The 22,579-nt window shown below is 42.6% G+C and overlaps 1 protein-coding gene and 1 long non-coding RNA gene across 3 annotated transcripts in view; one reads left to right on the top strand and one right to left on the bottom strand.

The window, feature by feature from the left end:
• Positions 1-22,277, bottom strand: part of LOC115289791 — a 45,259-nt gene extending 22,982 nt beyond the window's left edge. For both annotated transcript variants that reach the window (XR_003907807.1, XR_003907808.1), the window contains exons 1-2: positions 21,759-22,277; positions 10,099-10,228 (exon numbers count right to left, since the gene is read on the bottom strand). This is a non-coding gene — a long non-coding RNA (uncharacterized LOC115289791). The remainder of the gene's footprint in view (positions 1-10,098; positions 10,229-21,758) is intronic.
• CALM2 (calmodulin 2) overlaps positions 21,942-22,579 on the top strand; it is a 14,555-nt gene continuing 13,917 nt past the window's right edge. The window contains exon 1 of the mRNA XM_029937313.1: positions 21,942-22,022. Coding sequence (XP_029793173.1) covers positions 22,020-22,022 — 3 coding nt within the window. The 5' untranslated portion in view covers positions 21,942-22,019. The remainder of the gene's footprint in view (positions 22,023-22,579) is intronic.

Here is a 22,579-nt window from a genome sequence, read left to right as displayed (position 1 = left end):
TAATGGAAGCTTCTTTTATTCACATGCATGTTTCCTGTTCTGCTGTGTTTTCCTCCAATAATTTAGTTATAATTTGCATACCTTTTTTCCCCCCAATTCAAATGGCCTTTTGCTGTCCCTGAATGGCTGGCTAGGTCTGTCTACCTGCTGTCTAGAGTCTTCACTTCTGGGTGGATAAAATTTCCCTCTTTCCAGTTACATGATCTCCATATTCTGGGTCTAGCCAGACAGCTCAGTGAACTAGTTGTCATGGTTGCTTGGGCTACACCTCATACTGAGATATTTCATAATTTGGAATCAGACTTGGTAAAGCAATTGTGCACTTTTTAGACACTATTGATTTACTTAGAGAGCACATGGGAGAGCATGAGTGGAAGAGGGGCAGAGAGGGAAAGAGAATCCCAAGCAGGCTCCATGCTGTCAGCGTGGAGCCCAGTGTAGGTCTCGATCTCACAAACCATGAAGTTTGACCTGAGCTGAAACCAAGAGTCTGACGCTTAACCGACTGAGGCACCCAGGCACCCCAGCAATTGTGCACTTCTCATTTATCTAGTCCTGCCTGACTGGAGGCCAGGTTGGATCTGTTGATTCTGTAACATAAGCAAACTCTGGCAGGGACTCTCTGATGGTGATGGCCAACACCACCCCAGCTTTTGTAAGGAGCTAGAGCAGATTCAAATCTGAACACAAATTTCCACAGGCCTTTTGGGCCACACCCTGACTCAGAGGAGCATGTGAGTTTCATCTCAACATGGATCTGAATTCTAAAGTAAAAGCTATGACTGCTGTCTTACCAGGGCATCATCCCCACTCAGGATGAGTCACTGTATTTTATCTGCCTTGGCCCTCAGGGTTTATAACACCATCTGATTCCAGTGTGTGGGGATGACAGGAGAATGGATGCTTTCAGTCAAACAAGCATTACTGAGTCCATATGGTGCCTGAGCCTCTGATGGCCCTTGTTTCTCTCTCTGTTTCTTGTGGTTCACTCCTTCCCCAACTGGCTAGAGCCAGAGTGTCAATTCCAATCAAGGGTGAGAGTTCAAATTCACTTGCATCATCAACAGAGGGCCAAAAGTCACTCTCTCTCTCTTAATTTTCTTAACTTCTTAATTATTTTAGTTGTTTAAATTCCTTTACTCTCTGAAGAAAGCAATTTTTACATTAAATTTAATTTGAGGTATTTCAAACCAATTTATCATTACTTTCAATGACTGAAACATATAGCATCTTCCCCACTTTACCTTGCTTCAGGAACCTGAGAAGAAGTCCAGAAAGGTTTGTGATGCCCAAGGTTATAACTGCTTCTCTAGATTAGGGCAAACAAGGGTCACTTTACTTATGTATTATTAATGGAGTATCACTCTTAATAATAAGTGAATCTATTGAGCATTTACTGTATGCCAGACACTATGCTAAGTCCTTTCCATAATTGATTTAAATTATTCCTCATCCTAAATAAATAGGTATTATTCATTATCTCTCTTTTACACATCAGAACATAGAAACTTATGGAGGTTAAAGCTTACACAGCTAGTAGATGGTGGGATCTGAACTTGAGCCTATTCTGACCTAATGCAGAGTCTGCGCTTTCAATCCCTGAAGTCCTCTGAGGTCATCTCCTTTTATGGAAATGTGCTTGTGCACCAGTAACACAACTTTCCCTGATTTTAAAAACTAAGGTCTGTATGAACATTGGGGATGTAAACATGAGGCATCAATAGTTTAATGCATGTAATAGTCATTTGAGAAATAATTATCAATAGGTTGACTGACAAACAGCATTTTATGCACCTGGATCCTGGATAGGGTTCTGGTCGTTAGGAGAGGATGCAAGGGGAGCTGATTTTGCCTCCTGGGGGAGGTTTGTGCTGATAGATAGTAAATTCAGCCATGCCTGTATCCCGTCATTGTTCATTTCAAGTCTACTCTAAAAGGCTCCTTATTTCAAGACCTAATATAAAAGTGATGGAGCGGACTACAAGTCTGAGGACTGCTGAGGCTTTTGAAGGAAAAGACAACAATTACAGAAAATGAATCTGGTTGTTTAGAAAGAAATCGGCTGAACTTATGATCATTTTGTTCTGTTCTATTTTTTTTTTTAAGAAAGAAGAAAAGAGGGAAAAAAATTGTTCTCATGACAAAGAAAACAATTTCCTTAGGCCTAGAGAATTACAGTTTATCCATGAAGACTTCAACTTTCTGAGATACCTAGATTTTTAGCACCAAAAAGGACCTCTAAAGATCGCTTTTTCATCTGAGTCCTGATTTAAACAGAAAAGAAACTGAGGCCTGAGAGAATTTGGGGCACACAACTAGTTAGTGAAAGCTGACTGCCAGTTTTCTTCCTTTCTCTATCTATCCTATGCCTTCCGTTTACTTTTGCTTTTTGAATGCCAGGATATTCAAAGGCCACTGAGAGAGACTAAAACAATTTCTGCTTCTTTAAGAAAGGTCAGTAGAGCTCCAAAACTTCTAGAAAGAAAAGAGCCAATTATTTAATTTAATTTCAGGAACAGTCTTGATCTTATTAGCTTAGGGACTGAATAAGGAGGCAGAGGCCCTACAAAGTAAGATTTATTACTGCTTTCCATGAAAGCAGAGGGAAAATGAAAATTGGCTTAATGGGGATTTGGGCCTATAATGTAATTCTTGTCTCAGCTTAGAGAAACAATCCACAAACAAAAGGTCAATGGATCCTAGTAGCAGTTTCCTGAGCTAGTGAGGAAAGAGGTCACCTGCCATTTCTCCTGGGACCCCTAGGATTAGAAGTTGCCTCTGTGGTATGGAAGCCTTAAAAAAAAAAGTAATCCATTGAACTCACATTGGCTTGGAAAGTGTGTTTAATGTGCCACTGCTTCACCAGACCAGTAAAGCAACGAATGTGATTTTCTTACAGGGAAAATCTCTAGCAAAGATGTGGCCGGTGATATTAATATGAATTCCTAGGGGAAGAATTTGCAGGTGCAAATGGATAAAAGGAAGGGAGGCTGGGTAGTATCAATTCAATAAGCATTTATTGAATACTAACTATGTAGTAGACACCACGAGATAAATTAAGCCTTCTCTGTTCCTGGAAGTGCTTGCAGAGGAGTAGGAACGAGCAACCACAGAAGAACCTGTTCCCAGGACTCAGACACCAATATGCAAAACTTTCCAGTATCCCACAATTCATTTCCATTCTGAGCCTTTTGTTCTGTTACAATTATTAGGCAACACAGTTCACTCCTGTGGGCTACAAAACTCCCCAACTAATTAGCAGCTCACAGATGTTACCCTAGCAGCTGGGTGCTGGGTGAGGCACACACATCCAGTCAAAGTCTAAGGACACTTAAAAGAAGAAACAGAAAGTCAAGAGTCAACGGAAGCACCCAGTTTCCTTCCCCAGATGTCATCGGTGCAAATACCCAGCAGACTCTGCCCTAGTCCAGCTCAGAAATTGAGCTCTCAAAGGCCACCTCACTCTACCAAGTCTTTAGTTGGAAAGGGACTACTTGCTTGTGTTTAAAAAAATATATTTAGCATTATCCATCGTGGGATCTGACCCAGGCCAATGCCAGTTTGATCAATCAACCTTTTAAAAATCTTTTTAGGATAAATATTCAGCTACAGTCATGAATTAAGGATGTTAGGGGGAGAAAAATAGTACACAGCTTACAGTGGTTAACACTGGGTTTAAAACCAAAGTATGATGTTGTATTAATCTTCTTGTTGAGGCCTCATAGGAATTGAGTAAAATTTGTTTTAAACATCTCTGTTCTGATAAACATTAAGGATTCTTAAATTTTGTGGAAAGTAAAGAGGGGAACAACTTCCATAGGGAAAGGGGAGGCAGGTCATGGCTAAATCAAACTCCAAACAACAGAATTTTCCTTTTTAATTTTTTAAACTTTCTTTATGTTTATTTATTTATTTTGAGAGGGAGAGAAAGAACAGGAGCAGGGGAGGGGCAGACAGAGGGCGGGGGAGAGAGAGAGAGAGAGGGGAAGAGAAAGAGAGAGAGAGAATCCCTAGCAGGCTCCACACTGTCAGCGCAGAGCCCCATGTGGGGCTCAAACTCGGGAACTATGAGATCATGACCTGAGCTGAAATCAAGAGTTGGATACTTAACAGACTGCGCCACTCAGGTGCCCCCAAACAAAACAATTTTCTACTAAAGCTGCGTATCTGGTTGTGAAATAATAAATGTCTTATTGGCCAATTTTACTTATCCTCCTGCAGACAGATATATTTCCAAGGCACAAATCCTTGTGTACGTACAGAACAGTAGATGGGGTACGTGGTGGTATCCACAGCCATTAGGGTAACTCTATGAGTCCCTAAGTGAATTACTCATTGTTCCTCTGTATTTTTACAAGTAGAGTTATGTCAGAGATTTTAGAAAGCAGCAGGCCTGGCTCCATGTGTTACACCGGGCCTCTCACTCAGAAGGGCCCCATACCTGGGGTTTGATGCTCAGCATTTGCCATCTTAAAACTGATAGTAATTTAACTTTGAATTTGTGTTAAGTGAAGTCTAAGGGAACAATTGAGCATGCGCCCAGGGGCTTAGAGCCTTGACTCTCCTGCAGTCCTTTCTTCCTACACCTTCCTGACTTCTTGGGATGAATTCTTGATCATCTGTTCCCTGTCCCCCAGGGACCTGAGCCTCATCTGGCCTCCCTTCCCCACCCCGCCCTAGTGACTGCTGCCACCCTCAGGTGGGGGTGGTGACCAGGTCCCATCAGAGGGGGGAGGCCTGTGCGCCACCATTGCTCTCTGTTCATGGCAAGGGCCTTAAGCGCAGGTGTGAGGAGGGTCAGGCTGGGTGTGTATTCCAGGGCATCTCATGGTAGAGCAGGGTGGCAGCAATTCCTGCTCTGGGCTGGTAGTACCACAGTGCATTTGGTCAGCAAATGAGGAGCATCCCCTTATTCAGGTACCAAGTGCAGCCAGCATGGAAGTTTTAATCTCTCAGGGAGTTACCTATTGACCATGGATTAGTGAAAAGGGCCTATGGGAAAGGGGAGATTAATTTCTTCCCCACTCCCAGCCATGGTCCTACATTTTCATTTCGCAATGGACCTTGTTGGCAAGTGGTCAGCTTCAAAGACTGTGGGGGTAGGGAGAAGCCTACTTTTTAATATAATTTTAGTTGACATCTAACTTGGTATAAAACCTGTTGGTAAATACATTACGAGAAAAAAAAAGTAAGTTCCTACCCTCAAGTGGCTTGTCATCTGGTTGGAAATAGATGAAATTGACATTGATAAAATAACAAGGTTCCCTAAAGGATGTGGAATTAGAGAGGGGTCCTGAAAGTAGTATTTAAGTCTGGAGGTGAGTGAAGAGGATCCCTGGTAAATGTGCTCCAAAATGTAGAGAGGCTAGTACAACCTTACAATGTACCCTGATATGATGATCCTTGTATATTTTTGGTTCAAGGCCACTCACTCACACCATTCTGGGCAGAGGGCCATCTTGGTTTGAGGGGAAGATGTGAGAACAGGCTTAGCTGGCATGGATGATGGAGCAGTGAATTGCAGAAGAAGAGAAAATGGGTTTAAGCCTCCTTGCTGTGTACACTGAGGCCGCTACTGAGTAACATAGCAAGCTGCTCCAAGTTCTTCCTGGACCAGCAAAGACAGAACAAAGGGAGCTGACCTTATGTTTAAGCAAATGATGGAGTGAAGTCAGGTTTCACAGTGAGCTCTGTTATGATGGAAAAGCAAATATTCTCTGGTGAAGGTTGACTTAATTAGCCATTTTAATAATTCATAAGTCTTTAAAATGTTTGCCAGAAGATTCAGAGCTCAGATTCTGCTTCTGGTATTTAGTTCTGGGTTTTCTCTATCACAAATTATGCTGCCTCATGGAGCAATAGCAGAAGCAAGCCTGGGAATTGTGAAGTTTGGTTTGGCCAGACTGGCACAGTTCTTAATCTTTTGGGACTTAGAATCTCTTTGAGAATCTGGTGAGAGTTTTAGACCCTTGGTCTAGGAAAATGTAGTAAATTCAGTGTCTTACAGACTCCCAGAAGTCTCCCTTGAACTGCAGCTTAAGAATCTACAATTTAGATGATTTCTAAGGACTCTAATGTCTTTTTAACTTCCCACAAGCTGGTCTGTCAATGCGTCACCTGGAAATGCTGTGACTCTTCAGGCTTGCAGGCAAGCAGTCTCATGTGGACGTTTGCAAAATGAGAAATGCAAAATGCAGTATTTGTTCATTAGGCTGCAGTGATGCTAATGCAGAAAAGAGGACTGAATGAATCAAAAGCCCTGAGTCAGCTCCCTCCCCCTACCTGCCAGCAAAGCAGCCTGCTGAAGTTGAGGGGTTGAGCTGGAAGTCAGATAGCCTGGTGCCCTCAAATCCTGGCCCAGGCACTTTCTGTCTGTGATTTGGGGGACTCACTTAACCTTTCATAGTGTCAGTTTCTTCATTTGTAAAATGAGGCCAATAATATGTATCCTATACGCCATGTTCTGAGCAAGAACCGAGCCAACCTTTGTTAATTAGATATAGTTCCTGGGCCATAGTGATTCTCAGTAAAGGTAGTCCATCCCCCTGATCTCACCCACAAGGAGGAGGGGTGCTGTGAATTTAATGCTGTGGGAGGGGACAGACTGAAGAGTGGCTAGAAGCTCTTTCTCTATGAATTCTGTGGATATGTGGTTCCTCTCCCCCTTCCTTGTTCCCCATATGACTCCCCTAAAGGATTGTGGGCTGGGTTCAGCTCAGGAGGCTAGGGAGGGACCCTGAGTGGCAGCCTTGGTCTGGAGCATCTCCCAGTCTTCTCCCTGTTATTGCTGCTCGGGAGTGTGGAGGCTGCAGGAAATGATGGGGGAGATCCTGGGCTTTTCTGGCCGCAGGCCTTACTGCAGCAGAGAAGAGAAAGAGGCGGGTGGGGGAGGCAGTCTCCCTTCTTGTTTCTGAGCAGACAGTCTGTGTGTTATTTAGGAGCCCACAGTGAAGCTGGGGCTGGTCCTGGGGGACATGCAGAGCTTGGCAAGATGCTCAAAGACTGCACAACTTAGACATGAAATAAGACAAGCTCCAGAAAGGAGAGTGGAAGGGCCACCTTGCTGGATGCAGAACGTCCTGTTCAATATAGAGTCCAGAAGGGAGGAGGCATGAGGGCAGGATGGTGGAAAGAACGCTTAGGCAATGCCAGGCACCTGACGTGCACTGGGTCTCACTCTCACATCACACTCCAGGGTACATGTTCTAATCCTTTATCGTACGAGGAAACTGAAGCTCAGAGAGGTAGTGATTCACCCTGAGACAACAGCTGCGAAGTGGTGCCAGGGCATTCACACCAGGTCTGCTGCCTCTGAAATTCTTCCTCCCCGTTCCCTCTCCAGGCTGGCTAGGTGAAATGGGAGGCCTTCGCGGTCCTCACTCTGAGGCCTGTGAAGCCATTACCAGCTGTGTACAATGCTATGCGCAGAATCCCGGCTCAGTAAATATTTGCTCCGTGAATGGGAAGGAGAGAATGCTCTAGGCAGTTCTAGGCATTCACGTGCACTGTTTACTTTTCTTCCCACATTCTCCCATGAGGAATCCTCATCCCTCCCTTTCCCTAGCTGAAAACAAAGGCAGAGTGGAAGGAGTGAAGTGCCTGGATGACAGAGTCTGTCCCAGAGACTGATGGTGGATCAGTGAGAAGCAGGTCTGCAGCAAGCAGCAGCAGGGAAGCGTCAGCCCACTTTGGGCCTCTGCCGAGGAGGAACCCTGCCATCCTAGGGGATTTTCTGAGCAGAGTCTCCTGCCCTGATTTGTAACTAGTGATGTGAATGCATTACCTAGAGCTGAGCGCCAAGCAGAGAGCAAAATGAGACCACCTCTCCATTCATTTCCAGCCATTTATTCGACGATGTTGATAAACTGATTTTTAAATGGAAAGGGCTTTGTCATCATGATTTTTCGATAAAATTCTAGCAGAGCTCTTTACTCCCTGACCAAGGCCCTAGGGGATCCATCTTAACATGCTGGATATGACATAATCCCAAGAATCAGCTTTTTATTTCATTGCCATTATAAGGTTCTCAGAGTATGTGGCTAGAATTTACCTTAAATAATGGACTTTTGGATGGTAAGAGCCTGTATTATTACTTACACTTAGTAAAGTCCCTTTGGATAGTAAGAACCAACATAATATTAATTTTCTTGCTGTCACTGACAATACGAATTGGTTTTGTGTAAGAAATAGGAGCTCATTGGATTGAATTTAGGAAATTGGAAAAACAAATTTGACTTTAGTGGGTTTGAATGACTACAATGTAATAAACATATAAAGGCTAGGAAGCTAATTTATCATCGCTTTCAGTTTTATTTATTTGAAACTCCTTCATGGTTGATATAAACAGGCTTTATTAAAGATTATGAATTCAATTTCCAAATGAATTGTAAATGGCTTTCTATAGAGAGATTACTTGATTTGTTGTTTTCCTGAATAAAACATGTTTTTGCCCAGTGGGGTTATGTAGCCCATATATTAATATTGGAGCATCATTCTGTTGAGCTTGGCATCTATGATATGCAACGTTTGATTTGTTCTCTGATCTATTTGTCTTCACTTTCTTTAATAAACACCGAGACCAAATGCATAACCTCTTAAGACCTGCACTTCAATGAATCATAAGAGAATGTCTGTCTGTGTGGCAGTTTATCATTTGAATGATAATTCTGGTTCCTTCTAAAAATGTTAGTGTCTGCTCTTCAAAATAGACTGCTGTGAGAGACATGAGCGATGCTGTGGGTCACTGATGAGGAATCATAATTGACCTTCGTTTTTGTTGCATGGTAACAGACTCTCTGGGTATTAGATCACTGCATACTGCAGAACTACCAACACAACTGCCCTCAAAGGGGAAAATTTTGCATGTGCGATTGGGAAACTAGATACAGCAGACCCTTGTAGAAAGGCAGCCTGTCAGGAGAGCTAGAGCCTCTGTGAAGATGGCCCTCCAGAGCCTGCCATATTGTAAAAGGCTGTTCAATTCAATCCTTTCACAAAAGAATTGTAACTTTTACAGCCCAGTGCCTACTGGAATAATGCACTGAACAAATGAAAACACTGTAAAGGGAATTAGTATCCATGTGAAGTATCTCAGAATGCTGAAGCGGGTTAGGACCTTGGGAGGCCATTTATTTTCACTGTCTCAAGCCAGTTGGCATATTTTCATATATTAAAACTATTGTCTAACGAGCTAGAAAAACTAATTGCCTTCATAGAGAGGATTTTCTTTTTTCTATTTATTTATTTATTTATTTATTTATTTATTTATTTATTTTTGGTTGAGAGAGAAAGAGAGAGAGAGCATGAACAGTGAGGAGGGTCAGAGGGAGGGAGAGAGAGAATCCTGGAGAGAGAGAATTGATGCAGGGTTTCATCCCACGACCCTGGGATCATGACCTGAGCCCAAATCAAGGCTGGATAGTCAACTAACTGAGCCACCCCGGCACCCCAAGAGAGAAGATTCTATCTCTCTCTCCAGGAACCCCTGTTTGTTGTTGTTGTTATTTTACTATATCATAAAACTCCAGGTAGAAGGATACAGAGCTCTAGTGGAGAAGTCATTACCCAATGCCACTTTTGAAAGAAATGATTCCACTGTTAGTGATAGTAGTATGTTCATACCATACCTCAGCAACTTTTAAGCAGTCTCCAATAGAGAGACTTGAGTATCTCAGATTAAACTAAATTGCATTTTAAGTTTATTGTCTTTAAGATTTGAAGTTGACTCAGTAATTCTGAAGTCTAGCAAATATATATAAATAAACTATTCACTCATAAATACGTAGCCACCTAAAGAGTGAGTCAGTCTAGAAAAAGCAGTACAATAAAAGAAAGTCAAATTCCCATCTTCAGGGAGCCTGCCCCTTGATGTGGAGGGTGGTGAGAGACTGGAAGACCACTGGTCTACTTTCTAAGCTTTTGCTTAAACTCCAAACTTCCTCTCCTCTTATTAAACTCCCAAACATCCAAGTTTGCCATTTTCCATTTCCCACTGGAAGCTAATTCTCTTTTCCCAAGATGCTTCAAATAATCCTAAACCCCAGCTTCTTCGGATCACATCAGCTATAAGGCATTGTATGGCCCCCAATCCAGCTTTACCTCTGATTGGTCTGAATGTCCCAGCTGTCTTTCTTGTCTTTGATTCTTTCAGGTGTCCATCACCGCACCTAGCATACAGCAGGTGCTCAACTTTTCTTGCTGCTGACAGTTAACACAATCTTAGCGGAACCTGCAAATTTGATATAAATTTATGACTTTGGTTTGGCTCTCAGTAAACCTGCTTTCTCAATTCCAACACTAGGGTAATAGCAACCCTCCTTTTTTTTTTTCTCCTGACCTTGGAACAATCTTTTGTCGTCTGACAGGGGATTATTTCCATTATCTGTTTGTAGTCTAATGTGTCCTAGAAAACATGGATGAAAACCCTGCCTTCAGAAAGTTTTTAGTCTTTTGACATAAAAAAGAACGACTTGGATTCCTGTATCATATATGTTGTCTTGAATTGTATTATAGATGTCACATGTTTACAGATTTTGCATCGCCAGTTAGAACAGTCTCCCATTTCTTTTTGTTTCACATAGTACCTAGAACAGTGCAGGACACTAGTGGGCACTTGCTAAGCAATGAATGGATAAACGATTAAATCCTGTATTCAAAAGCAGAAAAGTGCTGTGGACAGGTGTGGCACTCAGAGATGACTCAGAAACCTAACTCTGAGAGCTGCTAGCTGTGTGACCAGGCAAGTTGTGGAAATCCTTTAAGCCTCAGCTATTCCATCTGTGAACTTGGATGATTGTAGAACTGACTCTAGAAGTTTGCCACGAGGATTAAATGTGATACTAGATGTAAAATGGCTAGCACAGAAACTTGAATTCAATGTTTGAAAAATGTTAGCTACTATTATTATAATCAGAAATGATAAAAACTGGGGCACTTGAGTGGCTCAGTCAGTTAAGCGTTTGACTTGGGCTCAGGTCATGATCTCACAGTTCATGAGCTGGAGCCCTGCATCAGGCTATTGTCAGTGCAAAGCCTACTTTGAATCCTCTGTTCCTCTCTTTCTGCCCCCGCACCCTAAATAAAACATTAAAAAAATAGAAGTGATAAAAACACATACAAAGAGGTGAGAAGGGTAGGAGATGGGGGTTACTGGAGTTACCATGGCTGAACTAGAGGGTTAGAAGAATTTTAAAGAGCATGGGGGTGGAAGTCAGCTGTGTATAGTACAGAGGGGACTAATTTGGTAGTCAGGGAACTGGGTTCTAAACTGGCACTTCCTTCATATACATGCAGGACCCTGGGCAATCCCCTCATCTTTAGGGACTAAATTTTCTTATTAACGAAGTACATTAAATGACCTCTGAAATCCCTTCTCACTCAAACCAATCTATAAATATTCTATGGGTGTTTCTCCCTCCCTCTTATAAAAGGGACCTTAAAATCAAGAGATCGTGTGACTGATTTGCAATCTGAGGTCCAGAGAGGCTATCAAACTTACTCCAAGACCACAGAGCAGTTGGTGGCAACTTGGATACAAATCCCTACCTCTGAGACCCTGTGCAGTGATGTGTTCTCCATATGATGTCGAATGACTGAAGAGAGGAGAAGGTATAGCCCCTGCTGGGGCAGGGGAAATGACTGAAGACAGGAGAAGGTATAGCCCCTGCTGGGGCAGGGGAAATATAATGCGGGGCCTATTGGGAGATACTATCACCAGGTACAGAGGGACATACCTGAAAAAGACCTCTGGTTCACAACTAAGAGTTTTAATATGGCTCAGTCAATTAAGTGTCTGACTCCTTATTTTGGCTCAGGTCATGATCTCATGGTTCGTGAGTTCAAGTCCCACATTGGGCTCTGCACTGGCAGTGCAGGGCCTGCTTGGGATTCTCTGTCTCCCTCTCTCTGCCTCTTCCCTGTTGGCTCCCTATCTCTCTCGAAATAAATAAACATTTAAAAAAAAGGACATAGTAAATCTAGACAGAATATATTCAAACAAAGAAATTTAAACATGAACATAAGAGATAAATTACTTGGGAGTTTCCTATACAAATAGTCAAAATAATAGTCTTATGAGTCCATATAATATTGGAAAAGTCTTTGGGGACCTAGAGTAATAGCAACCCTCCCGTTTTCTCTTCTGACCTTGGAATCACCCTATGCCAAGCACTGAACTATGAGGTTAAAGCAAAGTTCCTGGTTCCCCCAAGTTCTCTCTGCCTTCAGAGGAGTAAGTAGGTGTGAGGATGAGAGGGGGGACTGCAGGAAGACATGGTCTCTCTGCCAAGGGCAGTTGTGGCTGCATCCTCCTGGCTGAGGGTCTTGCTTTACTCTTGTCCTGGTCCTGTCTATCTAGGCCTTTCACCTGCAGTTTTCAAATGGGCTTTGTGATATCCATTTTCCAATTTGACTCAGTACTCACAATTTACACTCATAAACATGACACCTTGGGAAAGGACTGAAGGAGATGCTAAGAGCTCCACAGAGAGAACACAAAGAACCAAGCACTCATAGCAAGGGTCCAGAATAAAGTTTGCACTGGGAAGAAAAACTGCTGAGGATCCAAGGAAAGCCACTAAAGTGTTTATGGATAGGTTGAGTACAGCAAATACAGAATGATGACTTTTACAAGTCTGGAATGAAATACACTGGACATCTCTGAGGATCCTTGAATAAAATGGCTGATTCTAGATCCAGGCAGAGAAAGTAGAAGGTTAGCTGGACTATTTTGTGTCAGAAAGCAACAAACTACTCAAAAATTGATAGAGATAGGTCAAAAAGACGTAGGAACTGGCCTGAACAGCAAATATTGGCCAAATTTGGGACAACTTGAGCACCAAAACCTAAAATAAATGTAATTGATTATAGTACACTGAATTTCTAAAACACAATTAATAGTAATGCTCAGAAAAGGAGAGAATTAGGGAAGAAAGAATATTTTATACAAAAAGAATATAAGCTAATACATATGGGAGGGACTGCAGAACTAGAAAGGCCATTTGCAACCCTCAGTGTAACTATATCATCAGATGATGATCATCGATGCCTGATAAAATCACTAGGTGAAGAACTGCGGGGGAAAGGATATTTACATGTTAGCAGAATATCACGCCACAGGTTACTTATCAATTAAATGTGGAATACATACCCTTATGATGGTGAGCGCTGGTAGATGCCATCTTAACTACGTGATCAAATTTATCATCACTAAGAATGGAACATTGGTTCTTAGGCGCTCTTAAGATGATGCAGTATAAAATACATGATATTGTCTGTGTATTTTTGTGAAAAGTCATCAACAAGAGTCTTGTCAAGCCTTTAGTCCTAAATTCCAGTTTATAGGGAATACAGGGGATAGAGAAACACATTAAATAATACTATGATACAGCAATCAGATGAATCTAGAATGTGATCATTTTAAAAGAAAACTGTCCTGGATCCTTTAAAATATCAATGTGGTGAAAACGAGAGGAAGGGGAATTATCTGCATTAAAATTAGAATCCTAAAGAGAAGTAAAGTACAACAGTTGTCAAATCCTAGTTAAAAAAATAAAACAGCTATAAAATCATTTTGGAGACAATTAAGGAAATTTAAGTATAGACTGGATCTAAAATAACATTATAGAACTTTTTTAAAGGGATTTTTAAAAAACGTTTATTTACTTATTTTGAGAAAGAGAGAGTGAGCACAGTGCACATGAACTGGGTTGGGGCAGAGTGGGAAGGAGAGAACCCCAAGTAGACTCCATGCTATCAGCACGGTGCAGGGCTAGAACTCACAAACTGAATCACAAGACCATGACCTGAACTCAACCAACTGAGGTATGCAGGTGGCCCATTACAGAGTTTTTTAAAAGTGTGATAACAGTGTTGTGGTTTTGTAGGAGAATATCCTTATTCGTAGGAGAAATATACTGAAATTCACAGCTGAAGTATGATGACTGTATCTTTCAAATGTTTCATCCAAAAAAAAAATGTCAATCAGTGTGTGTGTACAGAGAGAAACAGGCACAGAGACAGAGAAAGAGAAAGTAAATGTAGCAAATTCTAGCCATTGCTGAAACAAAGTGGATAGTATATGAATGGCTAATTGTACCATTCTTTCAAGTTTTCCATACATTTGAAATTTTTCAAAACAGAACTAAATTTCTGAAAAAAATATTTGATAGTTAAAAAAATGCTTACATCTAGAAAAAAAAAGAAGCTCTTTCATTCCTAATCAATCCTGTTATTGTAATAGGGACACATCTATGTCTCCCTCAGCCCCCACATGACTGGCAGGGGCTGTCACTCTTTTCACTTTGGAACTAATGAAAGCAAGAATGTGGCAGTAAAATAAAGATGTTTTCTCTAAGTGACTCCCATTTTTCTCATGGAGAGGGGAAACCAAGCTCCCTCCTTCTAGGAAAGACCATGGAAAATCACAAGAGGTGATAATTCCCCAGCAAGTAAACTTTCTTTTATTAATATGACTTCACGACATCAAAAATAAAAACAACATGAGGAACTTAGCAAGTGCAGATATTAACCCATAGCTTTCTAATCAAGCTCTACTAGAGTACATCTGATCCTACAGCCACATCAAGCTGTGAACCTTCTTCACAGACTGTCTGGCCCCTGATTCCTGGTTTCTGTATAAAAGGAGGTCAGTGAATCTCAAACAGAGAGCAAAATGGCAGATGGGCTTCCAAACTGAAATTGTTATGGAGAGTTTCATGGAAGATACAGTAGATAGTATGATTCAGAGCACACAATAAAGAAAACTGAAATATGGAAAATGAAGGAAAGAAAATAGGCAATTAGGTAGTTTAGAACATTTTATAATCTTTTTTCAAAGCAGACAATGATTTACTACAAGTTCCATGAGGAGAATCTAGAAATACTGGCTAGTTAAAAGGGGTCTAGAAAAAATTATGAAGAAGGAAAGACAGGACCCCAATAGCATCAACTTTAGAGCCAAGAGAATGGGAATCCTGATTGTTTAAACCAAAGGGTAATCACAAACCAAGTTAGTATGGAGAAAATGAAATTAAAAATTTGAGGTACAGATTTGAGGTTAAAATTCGAGGCTGCAGAGAATTCACAGCTCCATGGAGCTCCCCATGCTGCCAATAGAATACCAACCATGACATAAATCACCTTTTTCTGTGAAACCATCCACTGTTGAAAGCATAATTTTTTTAGCTTAATCATGTGGTGGTTAATTGCTTTAATCCTTATTTCATCAAGCTAATACAGTCTGAACCTTAATTTTCTAAATAAGGTGAGAAAAAATGCAATTTGAAAATTGCATAAACAATTATACAATGACATAAAAAATCTAAAGGAAGATGAAAATTACATTTGGTTAAATATATATTTAGAATTTTCAATTTATTTTAAATAATAACTTACATTAGAAGATGAGATTGTCTTGCTGGCTACTTTCTATGTTCCTTGTTTATTTATTTATTTATTTAAAGTTTATTTAAAAAAATAAAGTTTATTTTGAGAGAGAGAGCACGTGCAAAAGCAAGGAAGGGGCAGAGAGAGAAACAGGATTCCAAGCAGGCTTCATGTTGTTAGCACAGAGTCTGACATGGGGCTCCATCTCACGAATCGTGAGATCATGACCTGAGCCAAAATCAAGAGTTGGACACTAAACTGAGTGAGCCACCCAAGTGCCCCTGTTTTATTATTTAGAAGACAACTCACACTTTATAATAATCTTCTTAATGATTCTTAAAAGCCATGTGGAAAAGGCAAGTGCAAAATGCTAATATCTTTGTTCATTCATCTACTTACTCATTTGACAAAATTTACTGGGCATCAACTGTGTCCCAGCATGAAGCAAGGCGATAAGGGTGCAAACATAAATTATGGTCTCTCAAGGGACTCGGGTGGTGTCACCAGCCTATAAGGAAATAGTACCAGAAGGTTTTGTAAGGATATTTTGAGAGAGAGTGATTATTTGTCTTTGGGCTAAGGGGAGATGGCTGGTGGATTAGGAAGACATCACAGGGGATATGATGTTTGGGCCAAGGATGAGTGGAAGAATTTTCTGAGCAGAGGGAGCAGCATGAGGAAAGACAAAGAGTGAAAACAGTGGAGTGTGTGCAGATATCTGCAAGTAGTTCAGCATGGCTTGGGTGACAGGGCAGAGGGGGTGCTCTGCAATGAAGCTGGAATAGAGGAGAGCAGGTTTGGGTGAAAATATGAGAGGTTCAGTTTGGATGTGGTTTTAAGGCCTGAAGGCCTCTAGAAGAGTTGTTGGTAGGCATTTTCAGGAGTACAAGAGAGGGCCCTGGCCTAGCCTCACTTTAGAGAGCCTGGTTGCGGCCCCCCTTCAAATGTACCTCTAGATAAAGGGCCAAGAGGACATCCTACCTAGAACTCACATTTCCCCATCCCTTAAGACTATTCTCTGTCCCTAGGATTAGGAGATTCCTTAATCAAATAGCAATGACCCTGCTTTCCATGGAGGCTTACTCCTCAGGTCCACTCTCCAAAGAGCAAACTGTGTCTCTAGGGTCCATGTCTCTAGGCTCTGAAGGATGGAAAGGAAGCAACTATTTGTGGGGCTGTTGATAGAGCCTGCTCAGGACCAAAGTGTCCATGCAAGTGAATGCAAGACCTCTCACAGTGTGGATGGAGCTGGGGTGAGAAGAGAAATGGGCAGGCTGTGGGTTAGAGTGATGGCTTCCTTATACTTCTACAATTTGGTCGGTAAGTCCAAGATTCTAAAATTGGCCATGGCCCTTCGAGCAATGAAGAAAGTTTGTCTGTCAAGGTAGGAGAATAGAACATATTTGTTTGTTAGCTTGACTTACAACTTCAACATATTTAACACATGCTGTATAAGCCTCAGTTTTTACTCTTGACTGAGCCCACAAATGTTAACGCCGGCCTGAGTGGCTGGAAATACAATCAGAAGTTTAGGGAAGACTTTACCTTTGGCCATCCATATTTAGAGGTCACTGGCACTGAGCCAATGCTATGGGAGTGGGGAGTTTGCTCAGAGCAGGTGTCCAAAAATCACAAGGAAGAGAGCCATGGCTTAAACCTGGAGGCACATTACCTTTCAAGCAATAGGTGCAGGAGCCAGCCAAGGAGCTTGAAAGACACTGCCAGAGAAGTAGAAGTATTAGGAAGGGGTCATTCCCAAAGCCAAGAGAGAAGACTATTTCATGAGGAATGAAATAGTCAACAATATGGACAATGTATGTAATGTGATCAGCACAGTGCCTGGCCCATGATGAGCACCCAATCATCGGTGGCTGTGAATGTGCTAATGATGATATCAATGATGGAGGTGGTAATGATCTCTCTATTCCTTTGTGTGTCTTCTCCCTGCCTCAAACACCTTTTCCTTTTTCTCCATCTCTACTCAAATTGCTATGTATCACATTCTCTAGGAAGCCATCCCCTTGGCCCGTTAGGTTGTCCTCCCACATACTCCCATATTCTCCTATGCTCATTCTTATCACTGCACATTCAGCAAGTAATAGGCTACTGGTATTTACTGACTGAGTGGTCACAGTTTCTAGGGTGCCCAATCACACTGGTTTGCCTGGGACTGTCTGGTTTTAGCACTGAAAGTCCTATGTCCTATTTCCTGGGGGAAAACCTTCAGCTTTAGGCAATGGTCACCCTAAAATGACATCTCAATTTTTTTTTAAAGAGCAAATAAATAAAAGACAGTATGTCAATATCAAAGCTAATAACCCTCATTTTTTTCCTGTGTGTATATGAACATAAGCCCATGCAGGATGTTCTTTCCATACTCTATTCACCCCTTAACAAACTGAGGATGCTGTGGGTAAGACATTCTCATGACCTGGTTGGATTCCTGTCCCAGCTCTATTTTGCCCCATAATCCTGGAAAAGGATAGCTTCACTTTCTCAACCAGGGGTTCTTATCCAAACCACAGAACAAGAAAATGATTTGAGTACTATTTTCTCAATTCTCTCAAAATTGACATACAAGTGCCATTCTAGATGCATAGGAGCAAAGCTGATACATACTGTGGATGCTTTAGGGCATTTAGGGCTTAATTCTTCTACCTGTCAAGAATCACATAGGCCCTACAATCAAGAATGCTGCTCTGATCAGCCTCTGACCTTGTTGGTTAGCACAGCTGGCTGGACGAGAGAAACTATGGGAAGGAAATATCAAAGGATGGGGCTTGTGTTATCTGTGTTCTGCAAATTGAGGAACTGGGGCCCAGAGAGGAAGTGCATTCTCATTTTCCCAAGATGGACAAAGGTAGAAGGCTGTAAGACCTCACCAGTAAGGAAGGGGAAAAAGAAAGACAACCAACCACCTCCTAGGCCTTGACGTGATGGTTGTCATCAACTTTGCTTCTCAGTTGGCACTTGCCAAAGTCAGGCTGCACTGTATGTCATCTTGTGGAAGACAAATGCTCTATAAATAAATTGACTTGGAACAGCCTCAAACACACACAAACCACAATGGCTTTAAGTGTAAGTCTTGAATTTTTTCTCATTTTTTTTCTCATCTTGGAGAGGTCAGTAAGGAAGTTTCTGCAAGAGAGGCCTTACTGAAATTCAGCCTAAGAAACCAAGAACGTTCCTGTAGTCCCTTTGACATGCTTCATTACCAAGTATTTGTTTAAAAGCTTATTGATTCAATACCTACAACTCTACGCATGCACTTGTATATTACACTGAAGCTTTTGCATTATACGTTATACATGAATCCTTTTAAAAATTCATTTTCTAGAAGAGGTGATTATTCATTTTGTCATTCAATTTCCTATCATTAAAAATTTCTTATGTAAAATCATGCATGCTGATGGAATACTGTGTGAAGAGAGAATATTTTTAGGGACTAAGCTGAGAGAAAAGATTGTTGATGGCTCTTCCATCTGAGCAAGAATCAGAGACAAATTTCTGAGGAATAACTTGGAAGACTTGGGAGCTACCAGAATGAAGAGTACAGGAACCATGGCCTTATGGCTGTGTCTCCAGCTCAGATCCTGAAGCAGAGGTACCTGCTTTTAACTAACATTCTCAATGGTATTTCATTTGTGCGATAAAGTTAATTACCTCCCCGACCCCTGCCTCATCTCATCACTGCATTAGCAAGGACAACAGATGCACAGGATCCTGAGTTTTCCTTAAATAGTCATTCATCTGAAAGGAAGGTCACAGTGCTGCCAATACTGATTGAAAGAGCACTTACTTTATGTCTGATTTGCATGACTGAAAGAAAGAGGATCCATCCTTGGCCTCGTAATAATTTTGATGTTAGGAAGAAATGTCTAAATAGGCTAAAGGAGGTTAAATTCCACTGAAGCTTTCCAAGTATGTGCAGAGAGCAGTTACAGAACATTTTGGTCTTGCTGGGCAACCTTCTTCTCAGTAGGCAAAGTTTCACCTTGGCCCGCTAAAAATGCTGCTTCCTCCCTTAGATTTCAAGGGTCCACAGTCCATAAGCCTATGCTTTTTACTGGGAAATTTTAAGGCTTTAATGTGGCCTAAGATGATTCCTTCTGGACAGCAGCTCTACCAACAACCTTCTTGAGGAACTGTAGTCTGAGCATTAAACCCTAGTTCCTTCCTAACTTCCCAGCACCCCCCTCTCCTGTGCCTGGCTGGTTCTAGTAATACCTAATCACTGGCAGCTCCTCCACCATGCCATGCAATCAATTGCATGCCTCTAGGCCTTTGTTCTGTTTTCTTTCATCTGGGATTTGCTTCTCTCTTCCTTCTTGCCTTTTGCTTGTTTCCTAGGCCATTTATCATAACAGACTCTATTTGGGAGGTATCTTCTTAGAAATCCTTTTTGGAACCTCTGTGGTGAGCTAAGGTCTTCTCCTCTGTGCCTTGTAAACCCCTTTTATGGTAACAATTACATTGCAGTCAAATCGAATTCACACAGTAGGTGTTCACGATCTGATTATTACATGTTCCAGGTTATGAATACCCTTACTTAATTTGGGGTGGGACTAAGGAGCTAATTTAAAAAAAATGTGTGTAATACACATAAAATAGACCACCTTAACCAATTTTAAGTGTACAGTTCAGTGATATTAAACACATTTATAATGTACAAACATCTCCACTATCCATCTTTATAACTCTTTTCACTTGTAGATATGAAACTCCATACCCATTAAACAGTCACTCTCCAGTCCCCCTGCCCCAGACCCTGGTAATCTCTATCTAATAATCTACTGGTAAGCCCCTAACAGATTACTATCTGTCTCTGTGGTTTTGACTACTCTAAGTACCTCATATAAATGAAATCATACAGTATCTGTCTTTTTTGGTGGTGGCATGTAGAATTTTCTTCCTTTTTGAGGCTGAGTAATATTCCATTGTATGTATATATCACATTTTGCTTATTCATTCCACTGGTGGACATTTGTGTTGCTTTCAAGTTTTAGTTATAGCAAATAGTGCTGCCTTAAATATGGGTATAGCTCTTCAAGATTTTACTTTCATTTCTTCTGGGTACATACCTAGAAGTGGAATTATTGGATTATATGGGAATTCTCTTTTAATAACATTTTTAAAAATGTTTATTTATTATTGAAATGGAGAGGAACTGAACATGAGTAGGGGGTAGGTAGAGAGAGAGAGAGAGGGAGACACAGAATCTGAAGCAGACTCCTGGCTCTGAGCTGTCAGCACAGAGCCTGGGGGGGGGGGGGCCTAAACCCACAAACTGTGAGATCATGACCTGAAGTCAGATGCTTAGCCATCTGAGCCACCCAGGCACCCCAAGAATTCTCTTTTAATTTTTAAAGAGGCTGCTATACTGTTTTTCCACAGTGGCTGTACCATTTTACATTCCCATCAACAGTGCACAAGGGTTCCCATTCCAGGAGTGAACTCTTATATGTTATTTTAAATGTTCATTTAAATGAGAGGCTGGAGACCCAAAAGGGCACATTTATTATGAAGGGAAGGTATATTACATCAACATTTTACATTAATCTAATTTACGTATTCGTCTAATCCTTACGATGAGCGTTTGAGATGAGTATTACCTCCATTTTACAAATGAGGCTAAAGATTAAATGACTCTTCCAAGGTCACACACCTAACAAAGGGGACCAACACTTGTACCCAGGTCTGACTCCAGCGGAGGACCCTGTTGTTCCACACTATCAAGGCGCTATTGGGGTAACTAATCCCACAGAATCTCGGAGACGTGGTTTCTGAGTGACTTTTCTGGGAAAGGATCCTCTGTTAAGAAAGACGCATGGCAAGTCTAAACGGAAGACCCTATCGGATTAGTCTCTTCAGCTAAGCAGCTGCATTTATCCTTATCTAGATTTTTATTGGTTTCGTGGAGTGAAATGGAAAACGTGTGACCTCCACGAGGTCCAGAAGTTGAGCGCGGGGTGCAGGTTTCCTGGGGTCTTTCCGCGTCATTCTTTATCTGCCTAAGGTGTTTTCGCCTACCCCTACACAAGAAGCGGGAAAGTGTGTGTGAGAGTGCGGGAGAGAAGGATGGGTGGAGGAGGAACGTTCTCTAGCCAAGCGCAAGGGAAGCGACTCTGCCGCCTGGCGCAGTTGCCAGGACAGCGCGGCCAGACCGGCAACGGCAGAAGCCGCACCGCGTCCCGGCGGCGGCTGAGAGGCCGAGTGACGCATTGCAGGTACGAACCAACCAATCAGAGGCCCTCTCAACGATCATCGGTTAACAATTCGCCACCACGATGCTCCTCCGCGCCGCAAAGTAGGGCCCTGCGAGCGCGACTCCACTGGCCTTTTAACGGGCTGGCTGGGGAGTGAAACCCACTTACGTCATTCATTTGCCCGCTTCCCTTTATCTCTTGCCTCGTCAAGTAAGTAACAGAGGAAAAGGGAGTCTTGAAAAGAGTTTGAGAGGAGGGGGTTGGCCGGGACTCGTTTGCGATGTTCCGTTATCTGGCATGCGGCGGAGGGATCTGGCGGAGGGAGGTGTTTATGAGGCGCTGGGGGCGGAGGAGGAGAATTAGTCCGAGTGGGGCGAGCGAGCTGAGTGGTTGTGTGGTCGCTTCTCGGAGACCGGTAGCACTTGCAGCATGGTGAGTGCGTCGCTAAGCTGCTGGCGCTTGGCCTGAGGGGGGGACGAGGCTGAAGCGAATTTGTGAAAGAAAGGGAAGTCTGCTCCCCTACACCGATCAGGAGTGGCCTTTGCCAGAGGGATGGCGCGAAACAGACTGGGGGTTCCGCGGCGGTTGCGTCGCAGGTGCTCCCCCATCCTTATCCTCCTCAGGGAGGAGTCCCCTAGCGTATTGGGGTCTGGGAGCATTGCCTACGAGGCACCGAAGCTCCTTAGGGGCTTGGCTGGGCGAGGATGATAGAGCCGAGTTGGGGGGGGCAGCCCAGCACATGGTGGAGGCGAGAGCGTGGAAAGGCGGGGAGCGGGAGGGCAAAAGCCTCGGGTCGGGCATCTCGAAAGGTCAGTCCCGGGGCCGGATTCAAAAGCCCAACGGACGGTTAGTGCAGGCGCCAGGAAGCGCCTTTGTCCGCCTGCGGCCGCCATGCGCCGAGGAGGCGGGAGGGAGCGCGAGGCCCGGGGTGAGCGCCAGCGCCGCCGTTAGCCCGCATCCTCCGCGTGCCGGTTGGGGGAGGGCGCCGG

The sequence above is a fragment of the Suricata suricatta genome, chromosome 4, assembly GCF_006229205.1.
Source record: "Suricata suricatta isolate VVHF042 chromosome 4, meerkat_22Aug2017_6uvM2_HiC, whole genome shotgun sequence".
Classification (NCBI taxonomy): domain Eukaryota; kingdom Metazoa; phylum Chordata; class Mammalia; order Carnivora; family Herpestidae; genus Suricata; species Suricata suricatta.
Note: the sequence above shows the minus strand (reverse complement) of the source record. Positions and strands in the feature narration are given on the sequence as shown.